Below are 14,326 nucleotides of genomic sequence, written 5' to 3'. Positions count from 1 at the left end.
CGAACGTATGCATTAACTATTTAAACTAACCAATTAAAAAAGTAACTGTAACACAATATGATTAGGCTTAAGACGAAGCTTTCCTGAAAGGCTGACATTTTATAAAGGCTTATTAATTTACAGTATACTGCAGTGTGGCCTTGGCTGAAACGTTCCCATAAATTTAATCACAATTCTAGTTGACAAGAGAGGTTCTCCACAAATATGTGTTTAAGATTGTGTCAAGCAACATCATAACATCAAAGTTTTTAAAAGACAGAGGAAAATGCTTTGCATACATAATTAAATGATCATGTGAAAGGATGAGGAAGGATGTAAATGAATTCATATGTTTTTCCTCCTTGTATAAAGAATGTAAAATGTGTTTAAGAAATAGGTTATCATATATTTACAAATTTATCTATACTAACTGATGCAATCCATGCATTTATAATTGATCATAGTAATACAGAATGATGTAACAGCTACTGATAATTACTGATTTTGGCACAAAACCCTATCCAAAATATTTATATATTATCACAAATGACTGTGGACGTGCCCACATCTTACTTGAATATGTAAAACTGTTTCCTTTGCAGGTCAGGGAATATCATGAAGAAAATCTACAATAATAATGAAGTACATCGTGCTTGGTACTTAACTTGGTACTTAACTGAACAAAAGACCAAACCAAGTCAAGTAAACCAAGCAGCTGCTGCATTATATGCTCATAGGAACTACCATTTATTAGACATGTGTTAGCCTTACAGTAAAAGTAATAATAAAAAAATAAAAATACACAATTACATGTTTGTCAAAGCATGTGCAGCAGTCAAAATTGAGATTAATAACTTTCTGTGGCATTACCACATGGATGGTGGCAATATACATAAATCAATGGCATATACGTTCTCAGTTCACCACCAAGAAATAGACATTTCAGGGTGATTTTCTTTGTGAAAATGACCGTACAGACAAATAAACTGAGATTACAATACAAGACCAAGCAAACACTAGGTTTGCTGTGTATGTGTTAAGACGAACTCAGTAACAAATGAAATGAATGATTAAAATTAATTTCAAATCAAGTGTCAAAGGCATTTACACTCACAAGGGAAGTTCATGCTTCAGAGAGGCAAATTGGTAATTTAAACAAATCATGTAAATCAACAAGTTTGACTTTAGCTGAGAACCCCTTTTGACCTGGACTATACTAAACTATATAAAACAGTTCCCTCTGCTGGTCAATTAATATTACAAAAAAAGTCTAATATAAAATGAAAAAGATGTTCAACAACAAAAAGTATATCTTATGATTGACAGCTTAGTAGTTACAGTAAATTATTATGAGGTGAAAAAGGAAAGAAAGCTTGAGCACAGCGCCCCAGATCTAAAAGTGAAAGATAAACCACAATCACGATTTCCTCTTTAACCTTGGCCCTGTCACTAACACAAACACTTGGGTTTTTTTTTTTTTTTTTTTAAAATCATCATGAGGTGTTGCATCAGAAACTAGAGAAAGAGATTCCAGGCACAAGCTGAGTCAAAAATAATCTTTTGATAATGTAAAATAATGATGAGCGAGTATTGCAATAACAATCATTCATGGTTCATGGTACAACATAACAGGGGTTAAGGAATAATAGACACCTAACCCAAGTTAACTATGAAGCTGCTACCTTATTGTACAATATTACCACCAGTCCCTTCAATCAGATTGTTAATACTGTAAGTGTAGTTAAGATCAACTTACTCTTTGCTTGACCTATTTAGTTATCTAATTGTAAAACTCAAATTAATCAAACTTTACCAGGTTCCAATATTTCAATTTGGGAATCTAAGTCCTTTTTTAAAGACAACAAAAGACGAAACAAGGAATTTGATATTGTGGAGAAAGTGTGTCCAAACTTTTGACTAGTGATGTATATACATTTACATTTATGTCAAAGTTATTTTCTTATGTGCAGTTTCAGTATTTGTTTATTCATGTCACAACCTTATACTTGAGTATTTAGAATTGACATGTCAAGACTCGGACTGGTGTCCACTGACTTTGTGTCAGTGTGCAAACGGGAAACCTCCTCCCGGAAAGCAGTCTCAAATACATTCAGGATGGATTTGCGAACTTTATCCTTGAAATCTTGGCCCATGAAGACATACAGCAGTGGATTCAGGCAACTGTTAAGATAGGCCAGGCTGGTGGCTAAAGGGCCCCCGATAGTGATGACAAGTTTTAATACTCCACTTGACCTATTATCAATGTGATGCCATAACTCTATTAGAGTCATGATGTAATAGGGAGCCCAGCACAGGAAAAAAGCAGTGATAACAGCAGCGATGATCTTAAAGGGGCGACTTGAGTGGCTGGCCCTGGTACGGTTCCTCCTGAGACGATGGATTATCGCAGCATAACAGGAGACAATGACAGTGAAGGGAACAACAAAACCCAGGAGGAAGCGAGTGATGGTCATGGCCTTAAAATTAAGAAGTGGTAACTGATTCACAGACAGTGTTTTGTAGTCATCAGAAAAGGCATAGTTGTCGTAGCAGTTGATGATTGTTTCATCATCAGATGATGGCCCAATGTCCCTGAAAATGAAGTATGGAAGGCTGAGAATCAGACCCAGCACCCAGACACCCAGACTCACATAGGACGCCTTGTGTACACTGCGGTGGTTCTGGGCCCAGACTGGCCACACCACAGACACATATCTGTCCACACTGATCACCACCAGAATGTAGACACTGGCAAACATGTTCAGAAATCTTACTGTGTTGTCCAGTTTGCACATGAACTTGCTGAAAGGCCAGTGGAAACCCAGAGCTGTGTATATCACTCTAAAAGGAAGGAAAGCTGTGAAGAGGAAGTCAGCCACAGCAAGGTTGAGGATCCAAACTGTGTTCACTGTTTTCTTCATTTTGAACCCAGTCACCCAGATAACCACTCCATTTCCGAGCACACCCAGAACGAAATCCAGGGAGTAGATAACGACAGACATGATGTTGAGAGACCTTCTCAGATCAGCATAGTTGTCATTAGAAGAGCCAATTTCTTCACCTGTTGTATTGGTGTGATAGGAAGGTGTAGCAGTCATCTCCATCATTGTCTTGAGATCTGCAATGGTAAAAGGAAGAATAAATTAATAAATCTATCTCTCTCTCTCTAAACACACATACATATATATATATATATATATATATATATATATATAAACACACACACACACACACACATACATACATACATACATACATACATACATACATACATACATATAAAGCTTGATGATAACAAACACTCACCGCTAACGTCAGTTAGCAGCTAGATGCTAATTAGCTGCTCAGCTGCAGCACATTAAACAGCAGCTAAACATAATGTCACATCGGACCCGTTAGATGCTGGTTTGATCGTTGCTCTTCGAAATCCATGTTAACGTTAGTGACATGCTGTCTGTCCATGACTTGTACTTACAGCAGTTTGTTTACTTTGTCTCAAATGAGACATTAAATTTTGCAATTAATCCGCAGTTCATATGCCTGCCGAACTGTGGGGGGCGATCCGTATGGATCACGGATCAACTACAATCCGTTACACCACTAGTTAACACTATTACACTTATTCTAATTACTTTAAGCTTATTACTCAATATACGACTCAGCTTAAAAACGAACTAAAGAAACTGTTAGAGGCAAGCAGCCAGACCTCCTGCACTCATTCACTAATCACACATCAACAGGTGACTGAACAACCACTCAATTAAAAACAATGAATGAGTCCAGACAGCTCACTGTAACTGCAACAAGACACAGAGAGAAGCTGTATCTGACTCACGTTATCTGATGTCTTCTTCTTTCTTTCATGGAGATGAAGTATTCATGTCATAACGTCCATTTGTGACTGTTGGTCATCTTGTATGTTAGTTAACAGAACTTTATGGCTGCTACTTAACCAGTCTGATATCATTAGCAACAATGACAAACAAGCTAACTTTCCTGGTTGTTTCTCCGGTTGCTTCTCTCTCCAGCCTCCCGGCAGCGTCCTGCTGCTGCTGCGCTGATAATTTCTCCCATTAGCTTAACAGCAGTCTTTACCAGTCCTTCCATGGATGTATAAAGAGTCCTTCAGGCTGCTACAGCAAGCTGTTGCATTGACTAATGCAAGGAGCTATCTACTGCTACTCTGCCTTACAGTGGAGAGAATTGGAGATGAAATCTGGAAACTATCATTGGACCAACTCGATGTCAATATTGCATTCTGGTTGTTGATTGGTAAGGGAGGACAGCCTCCCTTGGAGCATCATTTTACGTATCATGGCCAATCACAGATTAGCACGAAAAAAATGAAATACATTGAGTCCAATGTAAGAGATCCCGCCCTGCGGAGGTCAGCAGGCACCTGTCCTCCTTTGTCCCCCACTCCACCTCCACCAATTGCGCCCCCCCTACCACTTCACACACTGCCCTTTCTCCTCCTGCCCTTCAGGTGTCGCTGTTGAAGCATTTTAAACAGAATTTCAGTAATGGATTTTTTCCAAAGAAGAGAGAAAAAATACTTTATAAATAATATTGAGATTTGTAATGGTTTTTTTTTCCAATTAAATATTCTTTTTTATATTTTGATCTCCCTTTTGCCTTTCTCTCTGGACCAGCCTCCAGTGATACATATATATACAGTGCTGTGCAAAAGTTTAAGGCACCATAGATGTCTAGATTCATTTATTTTTACTGTATTATTATTATTTCATTATTCCTATTTTCTTGATAACCAACAAAGTATTTGAAGAAAAGGTGAGGAATGATTCTCAACTTTCTGTGCAAGTCTTTACTTAGTTCAACATAATGCAGAGAAAATCCACATACAAACAGCATACCAATTTTTGTATTTTTATTGAGGCAGACACACCCAAATCTCCATTGCTGCCTGTTACCAAGGGTGTGCCGTGGGCATCACTTTACAGGCCTGTTCTGCTCACTATTTATGTAAACGAGATTGTCCGTGTTGGTAAAGTGCCATTTTCTCATTCCTGCCATTTGTGGTGCTTTGGACCATATATAATCAGCTCCAGTCTGATGGTCCATGAGCCCCAAACCAGACCTGATAAAAAACTGCCTTTGCTGTTAGTGCATTGGTCTCATGTAATAATCTGCAATGTCAGCTAAAAGCTAAAACACTTTACCTCTGTGTAACTTTAAGACCATTAAATTAAAGGTTCTCTGCTTGCAGGTGATTGCTTCCACTGAACCTGAAGCTTTTCTATTCCCTGTCCATTTTATTGTCTCTGTCTGTCCTTGTTTTATTATTCTACTAAACTCTTAACAGGGTGTTGCTGCAAAAGAACATGTATACTCAGCTATCATCTATCAGTGCATTTGTAGATATAGATCTTTCACAGGTCAATGATAGCAAGTGTTCCTTTTTGTCAGCATCCTGTTTTTCAGTCTTTATCAGACTTATTTAGAAATTACAAAACACTTTTTGGCATGTTAGTCATGACTTATGAAACAAATTCACTCTTGTAGAAAATATTCCCACAAACACTACTGGCAAAAACAAAATTAATCATTTTCTCCAGAACCAAAGACATATGGTAATTACCATAATATACAGTACATACTCCACTCTGGGTTTAATATTGAGAGTGTCACAGAATACAAATATCTTGGCATCTGAATTGATGATATATTTTCAATTCAATATCATGTACCTTGTTGATAAACTGTGACTGAAGCTTGACTTGTACAGAGACAGCAGCTTCCCTTTGGGTAGTAAAGGACGACTGGGTTTTTTCTCTCATTTATGGATTTTGGGGATGTCATATATCCACATGCTAATTACAACACTCATCACTGCATGCTACATGATAAAGTTGGTTGGGCTTCCCTGTCATAGAGACATAATAACCACTAGTACTTATTTCTACAAAACCCTTGTTGGTAAAGCTCCATTTTATATCTCATTTCCGCTGTTGTGGTGCTGTGGACAATACTTAACCAGCTCCAGTGATTGTTTGATGCTCCATGAGCCCCGAACCAGACTTGATCGTGTAAAATCTGCCTTTACTGTTAGTGTAGCAATCTCATGGAAAAATGTGCAATGCCATATAAAAATCTAAATATTTTTACTTCTTTGTAACTTTAAGACCATTCTTATTAATGGTTCTCTGCCTGCCTGTGATTGTTTCCACTAAATGTGAACCTTGTCAGTTTTCTGTCCATTTATTGACTCAGTCTGTCCTTGTTATTATACCTCTATAATTCTCCCAAACTCTTAACAGTGTGTTACTGCAAAAGAGCATCAGCCAACCTTGTTGAACAAAACACGTTAAATAAATAATATCATTACCATTCTTATACTTTGTCCATCCAAAGTCTGATGTTTTTACCGTCTTATTTCTACCATGTGGATTCATATCACGCTACAAATATGAAACTCTGAGAATAACAAAGGTACAGTACCTCTCTCAAAGCTCTCCAGTCAGATGAGGATGTGTCTGCAGCAGAAATAACTCTGATCAAACCCTGACAGGTTAATATAACCTAATGTGTGGATAAATGTGTTATGTAATCACACACATTGAGGCGGGGACACAAGCAGTATGCATTTCTGTTTTTTGAAGCCCATTAACCCTTTTGCATAAAGTTTGGCTGTTGATGCATTGTGGTTAAAAATGTTGTCACATTTTCTAAAATCATACATTGACTTCATTGATAGATGAGCTACATAATGCATCTGTACTGTAGATACACTATAGTACTACATTATACTCTTATTGTATCCTTTATACCCTTTATTACATTATATCCTTTGCAGCACCTCTCATGTTTTCAGTGGTGCTCTGGTGTTGACTGTTTGAATCAACATCTGGATGTAAGTTACATATTGCCAGAGAGTTTTATAAAATAGAAGACAACTCCCTTCTTGCCACTGTCCACTTGAAGCTGGACACAAACTGTGGTGTCTCTGTATCCATGCAAACAAAACTGATCTGATGCTAAGGATATACACAGTACTTAATTACAAAACTACCTTAAAGGTTGGGTTTATCCTTTACTTTTTTTAAAATACTTTTTTATTTTATTATCATGGCATTTCATACATCTAACCCATTGACAAGGTTGTCTGGTACACCAGGGCTAGACCCAAACGCACGACTCAAACAGTAGTTCCAAAAAACAAGTCTTTAATAGCAGGTTCGGTACACGGGCAGGCAGTCAGAGAGGGCAACAGGACCAAAAGGGCTAGGTAGAGGCAGAGTCAAAAAAAAGGCAGATCCGGGGTCAAAAACACTAGAGACTATAACAAAGAGGATAATGCTGGAACGCAAGATGAACTGGCACAGGAAGCAGGGGTCACATAGACTAAAAACACAAGGGGAGTGAGGGTAATGAGACACAGGTGGAGGACATTAGGGGATGAAGACGAGGACAGGAGCGGGAAACACACAAGGGCAGGAAGTGGATCTGAAACCAGAGGAGAGTTAGAAACCAAAATAAAACAGGAAATGCAGGACTAAATGAGAGAAAAAACAAAACATAACCTGAAGGCAGGATGTTTCATGACAGTACCCCCCCCTCAAGGGACAGCTCCAGACTGACCAGGAAGATCGCGGTGGCACCAGTGAAAGTCCTGAATGAGGCCCGGATCAGGAGGGAACCAGAGGACTCTTCTAGATGGGCTTGACACGGGAAATGTGAAAGGTGGGGTGAATTCTCCAGGTCCTGGGGAGCTTGATACAGACAGCAGCAGGGTTAGTGACTTTGGATACAGGGAAAGGTCCAACAAAACAGGGTGCCAGCTTATGTGACTCCACCCTGAGGAGAGGATCCTGAGCAGACAGCCACACTCTTTGCCTTATTTGGTAAGAGGGGGCCGGGGTCCGCCGTCTGTCCGCAGCCCTCTTGTTTCCGGCTGTGGCCCCGATCAATTGAAGCCTGGCCTGGCTCCAAACCTGGTGACACCGGAGGATGAGGGCTTGAGCAGATGGAACTGCTACCTCAGTCTCTAACTCAGGAAACAGGGGAGGCTGATAACTGAAGACACACTGAAACGGAGTAAGACCAGAGGCAGAGCAAGGCAAGGTGTTATGTGCATATTCGACCCAGATAAGATTCTTAATCCAGGAGGAGGGACAACTGGGGATTGAGACAGCGAAGGCCCTTCTCCAGTTCCTGGTTCAGTCTCTCTGTCTGCCCGTTGGACTGGGGGTGATAGCCAGAAGTGAGGCTGACTGCGGCTCCAATGAGTGAGCAGAAGGCCTTCCAGAACTTGGAGATAAACTGTGGCCCCCGGTCAGACACCACGTCCCTGGGGAAACCATGCAAGCGGAACACATGATGCAGAACCCCCTCAGCTGTTTCCTTGGCTGAGGGTAACTTAGTTAAAGGTATAAAGTGATCCATCTTAGAAAATCTGTCAACCACTGTGAGGACAACTGTGTTACCTTCAGAGGGTGGCAAACCTGTGACGAAGTCCAGTGAGATGTCTGACCAGGGGTGCTGTGGGATGGGCAGAGGATGGAGGAGACCCGCAGGAGTCTTGTTCCGCGAACATGTAGGGCAGGCTGCTACATTCTCTCTCACCTCCTTCTCCATGGCCGGCCACCAGAAACATTGCCTGATGATGAACAGGGTTCTTTTAACCCATGGATGACAGGCAAAGAGGGAGGCATGGGCCCAGTGGATAACCTGTGAGTGAACAGCAGGGGGAACAAACAGCCTGTTCAGGGGACAACCCACAGGAACCGGGACACCAAGTCCTGCTTACCTAACCTGGTCCTCTATCCCCCATGTGACTGCCCCAACAACACAGGAGGATGGCAAGATATTAGTGGGGTTTAGATAGGAGGGTGCAGGGTCAAACTGGCGGGACAGCGCATCCGGTTTAGTATTCCTGGATCCAGGACGAAAAGACAGAATGAAATTGAATAGGTTGAAAAAGAGAGCCCACCTTGCCTGCTGGGGGTTGAGCCTCTTAGCAGAGTGGATGTATTCCAGGTTCTTATGGTCTGTCCAGATGAGAAACTGCTGCTCAGTGCCCTCCAGCCGGTGCCGCCACTCCTCCAGAGCCACCTTAATAGCCAGCAGCTCCCTGCTGCCCACATCATAGTTCCTCTCAGAGGGGGACAATTTCCGGGAGAGGAAGGCACAGGGGTGGAGCTTCTTATCCACTGGGGACCGCTGTGACAAGACCCCTCCTACTCCTACATCAGAGGTGTACACCTCCACCACAAATTGAAGGTGAGTGTCCGGAGGAGTGAGGATGGGAGCTGTGGTGAAGCTGGTCTTAAGTCTCTGAAACGAGAGTTCAGCCATAAGGGGAGGTTAGTGCATGTAAGGGGGCTGCAATGGAACTAAAACCCCTAATGAAATGTCTATAGAAATCGGCAAACCCCAGGAAACGTTGCAAGTGTTTCCTGGATGTGGGAGTGGGCCAGTCAGACACAACACTAACCTTGGAGGGATTCATCTGGAGGTGGTCTGGTTTGATGATGAACCCCAGGAAGGAAATGGAGGTGACGTGGAACTCACACTTCTCAGCCTTTACGAAAAGCTGGTTATCCAGAAGCCTCTGCAGGACTCGGCGAACATGTTGTAAATGAGTCTCAGGGTCAGGGGAAAAAGTCAAGATGTCATCCAAATAAACAAAAACAAAGTTTTTTAACATATCCCTCAGGACATCATTAACCAGGCTCTGGAAGACAGCAGGGGCATTAGTCAATCCAAATGGCATCACCAAATACTCATAGTGCCTACTAGGAGTATTGAAAGCAGTCTTCCACTCGTCCCCCTCCCTTATCCTCACCAAATGGTAGGCATTTCTGAGATCGAGCTTGGTAAATATCTTAGCTCCCTGTAAGAGTTTAAAAGCTGAAGAGATGAGAGCGAGGGGGTACCTGTTCTTGATGGTGACCTCATTCAGACCATGATAGTCGATGCATGGCCGGAGGGACTTATCTTTCTTGTCCACAAAGAAGAATCCTGCCCCCACTGGAGAGGAAGAATAATAATAATCCCAGCAACCAGGGAGGCTGAGATGTACTTGTCCATGGCCTCACATTCTGGGGGCTGACAGGGAGTATAAACAGCCCTTAGGGAGAGAGGCCCAATGATTGAAGCTTGTAGTTAGGAGAGATTTTTTGGCTCACCAGCGCCCTCCTCCTCACCGGCGAGCCCGGTCTTTTAACGGACAGGAGCTCAGGAAGTGGCCAAGCTGACCACAATAAATGCACCGCCCCTCCTGTAGGCGTCACTGCCACTCCCCCAGAGACAGTCTGGCGCGACCCAACTGCATGGGTTCCTCCTGCCCACCAGAGGGCGCTGTTGCCACTGGAGAAGGTGATCGACGAGGAGAGGGGCGTTGGACAGGTGGTCTCCCCCAGGAGGGAGAGGAAAAGGACTGATGGACCCTCTCCTTCTCTCGTTCTCTCAGGCGGTTGTCAATTTTAATAGCCAAAACGATAAAGGAATCCAGGTCAGAGGGGCGCTCCAGGGAAACCAGCTGGTCCTTAATAGCATCGGCTAGCCCGTGGTGGAAGGCATCGAGCAGGGAGGGGACATTCAACCCACAATCAGCCGACAGGGTGCGAAACTCGATGGCGTAGTCAGCTACCTGGCGTTTACCTTGGCGTAGGTCCATGAGAGCCCGGGCGGCATCTGGAACCGGAGTCAAGTGATCAAAACCCTTGGACAGGGTGGAAGTGAATAGGTCCAGAGAATGACATATGGGGGAGTCACGAGCCCACTCTGCCTTAGCCCATGCCTCTGCCCTCACAGAGAGATGAGAAGCAATGTAAGCAACTCTGGAGTGGTCAGACGGAAAAGCTGCTGGCTGCAGCTCAAAGTGGAGTCCACACTGTACCAGAAAGACTCTGCAATTGTCCAGAAAAGTGCTCTGGTCTGGACAGAGGGAGAGCTGCTGCAGAGGACACAGTCACAGGAGTGGAAGGAGGAGACGTACCGGCCGGCAAAGAAACAGCTGACGAGACAGGGACTGGAGGGCTGAGTTTACCCAGGAGCTGCTGCAGCTGATCCGTAAGCGTACTCACTTGGGTAGATAGTGAAGTGTGAAGCCCCTCGTAACGGGAGTTGAGTTCCTGGAGGCCGTGGCAAACTGAGGTCAGCTGCTCCTCATGCTGAGTGAGACGCACGCCCTGAGCTTCAATTCATTGTTCTTTTACCATATTACAGTAACTTAACCACTTGGACCATCTTTTGTCAAATAGCTTCAAGTTCCTCCTGATTTTATAAGTTAAATGTTCCTTCTGATATATTTGTTAAACCGTGTCTCTCCATTTGTCTATCAGAGGACATGTTTTTTAGAGCCAGTTTCTGTTATATGCAGTATCCATAACAAATATTTATCATTTTCATTTTGCATTTTGCATTTTGTCTACTGTTTTGCCTAACAGCACAAAGTCTGTATTCAAATGAATAACACCATTTAAGATAGCATTGATTTCTTTCTGTATATTGTTCCAAAACGATTGCAATGATGGGCAAAACCATATGCTGCTTAACAATTTTTGGTCTACATTCAATAAAGTTTTTGGTCTATAAGATCAACAGTCAGTAGGATCCTTGCCTTCTTTGTGTATGACTGTAATTATGGAGCTGCACCAAGTGTTTTCCCACCCACTGTAATCTAACACCCAGTTAAACGTTCTCTCTAAAGTCGGCAGTAGTTCTTTATCCAATTCCTTATAAAAATCACCTGTGAACTTGTTTCTTTATTGCTACATTGATCTCATCTGACGTAACTGGCAAAATCAGGTTTACATTTTGTTTATCTCTTATCTGCGGTAGTTTTATTCCGGATAGATATTCCTTCATTCTCTTTTGAGAGAGCAGATTATTGTCAGGGCTTTATAAATGTAGTATTTTGCAAATTCTTGTGCTATTTCTTGTTTAGCTTTTACACTTATATTCCTGGTTTGGTCTTTGATAGAAACAGTGTTTGATTTTATCTGTTGTTTTTTTAATTTCTAGGCCAGGTTTTTCATTGCTTTTGCTCCACTATCAAAGATTGTTTTTTAGTAACTATCAATGATTTCTTTACCTTTTCAGTTAGTGATCCGTTGAGTTCTTTCCTTAGTTCATTCAAAGAATGCAAATCAACAGTGTCTTTTTGCCTTGTGCTCCCATTCCCATATCCTTAATGATTGTTCTATTTCCTTGACTCTTTTGTTCCTCTCTCTCTTCTCATATGAAGCAAATGATAATATATATATATTTATATATATATATATATATACACTGCTTTTACTCCCTCCCACAGTGTGACCAGTTCAACTTCCTCTGTATCATTTATTTCTAGGTATTTTTTAATAGTTGATCTTATTTTAATCTTGAGGTCTTCCATTTGTACCAGGAAATTATTTAGTCTCCAAAGAGTATGACCCACCTCCAGATCAATGTTTAATTTCATTGTTATCAAAGCATAATCAAACAATGTGATCTAATTTATATTACATTCTATAATCCTTGATACATGATTCTTAAACAAAGAGAAATAGTCTAGTCTCAAAAATCTACAGTAAGATTTTGAAAAGAAGGTAAAATCTCTTTCTTTCGAGTGGAGAGTTCTCCACTCATCTATCAGCCCCATTTCCTTGGCTGCTCCTCTCGTTATTTTAGCAGCTTGATCTGAGCTATGTTGTCTATCACTTTGTCTATCAATACTTGGGTCCATGATTAGGTTTAGGTCACCTGCAGTGGTTGTTATCCCTCGACTTACTGAAACTATTATTTCAACAATCTTTTTAATTAGGTCTGGGCCTTCTTCAGCGGGGTTGAAGACATTCATAAATGAAACCATTTCCTCATCAATCCTTCCAACTACCATTATATATCTACCTTCCTTGTATGATATCAGCTTTTCCAGCATAAAAACTATTTGTGGCATCATTAAAATAGCAACTCCTTTTTTGAGGACTTGTAAGATGAGTGATATACGTGAGCATTTGTAAGTTTCACTTGGAGTGTTTCCTGCAAGATTATACCTCCTGTTTCTTTTCTGAGTTGTTGCAGTAACTTCTCATGCTTAATCGGATTATTAATACCATTCACATTATACGAGATTATTTTTAGTGTTTTCATTTCTTGGAGTCAGTTAACATATGAGACAATTTACCCTTCAAATCATATTCCATGTTATATAAGGGATCTTTGGTCATGCTATTTTTCTGACACCTAACTTTTTGGCTGACAGCTGTGAAAATCAGTGAACAACATAAAAACAACATACCAACAAAACAATAACTTTCAGTGGTGGCAGTCACAAATAGACTGCCGAGTGGATAAAGATTCCCTAAAAATGGGTAGGAATCTGGGGCTGCTGTCCCAAACTGCCCCGTTTGAAAAAGACAAACAAACAAAAACCCCCCAACAATTTACCAGTAACAAACTGCGTTGTACATCGCCGTGTGTGTGTGTGTGTGTACATTTATATTTGTGTTTGCTGCTGCCATAAACTAAGTCACGGTACCATTGGGGCTAAGCTGTAGGCTTACCCCCCAGCTCTCTCAGTAAGTCCGCAGCTGTCTTGTAGTCTTCCCACTGCGTCCTCCGCTGTTCAAACGGCGCTGATGGATGCCCGACCTGGGTCCTGGATGTCGGGTCTTCCTGCTCAAGCAGGTGTTGAGCCCTACTGAGTTGTACATCTGCGTTCCGCAATCACCAAATACTCTTACCTTTTCTGGATAGATGAGATGCGATTTCATCCCTTTCTCCCTTAGCTCTTTTCTTATTGGAGCATATTGGCTTCTCTCTTTTTGCAGTTTAGATGAGTAGTCCTGGTCGAAGTAAATCCGACTGCCGTCGTGCATTATTACTTTCTTGGCGCGTGCAGAGCGGAAAACTTTTTGAGGAGTGTCCCATGTTGTGACTATAATTCAGCGTGGCACTACTCCACTTTGTGTGGGTTTCCTCTGATACGATCGATGTGTTGCAATAAAAGTAAGTTGCTCCGCTGGTATCTCCAGCTTCTCAAATATAAGTACCGTCAGGAAATTCACCATATCGTCTCCTTCCGTCTCCTCCTTTACCTGGTGGCAGGGGCGGATCTACCGAGGTGGCATGGGATGGCAGCTGCACTCAGATTTGGATATCTAATTCAAAAATAAATGAAAAGTTGGGGCTGATCGGAAATTTACAAGAGGGAAAGTCCGATGTTCCAGTGCAAGCTCCCGATGACTCCTATCAGAGCCATGTATCCTGCCGTTAATCGTCCCTGCGGGCAGCAGCTCCGTTTTCTACCGGCTGCGGCAGCTGTCTGTGCAGTCTTTCCCAGCTGCAAACAACGACTACTGATGGCCTTTTTCCTGCTAAATGTGTGCGTAACGTTGCC

At 41.9% G+C, this 14,326-nt stretch overlaps 1 protein-coding gene across 5 annotated transcripts; it reads right to left on the bottom strand.

Annotated features, from left to right (window-relative positions):
• Positions 1–145: 145 nt before the first annotated feature.
• LOC137191638 (chemerin-like receptor 1) lies at positions 146–14,133 on the bottom strand. Of its 5 annotated transcripts, none has more exons than XM_067601925.1 (2): positions 13,671–14,133; positions 146–3,097 (listed from the first exon to the last, which is right to left on the bottom strand). In XM_067601925.1, exon 2 carries the CDS (start codon positions 3,084–3,086, stop codon positions 1,980–1,982), a length of 1,107 nt encoding a protein of 368 aa, XP_067458026.1. In that variant the 5' UTR covers positions 3,087–3,097; positions 13,671–14,133; the 3' UTR covers positions 146–1,979. The 5 variants fall into 5 exon arrangements, with proteins under 5 accessions (XP_067458026.1, XP_067458024.1, XP_067458023.1 ...); XM_067601923.1 differs by lacking the exon at positions 13,671–14,133 and adding an exon at positions 13,491–13,660; XM_067601922.1 differs by lacking the exon at positions 13,671–14,133 and adding an exon at positions 6,439–6,519.
• Positions 14,134–14,326: the final 193 nt, after the last annotated feature.

The sequence above is a fragment of the Thunnus thynnus genome, chromosome 10 (assembly GCF_963924715.1).
Source record: "Thunnus thynnus chromosome 10, fThuThy2.1, whole genome shotgun sequence".
NCBI classification, from domain to species: Eukaryota; Metazoa; Chordata; class Actinopteri; order Scombriformes; family Scombridae; genus Thunnus; species Thunnus thynnus.
The sequence above is the reverse complement of the archived record's forward strand: the minus strand, read 5'-3'. Positions and strand labels throughout refer to the sequence as shown.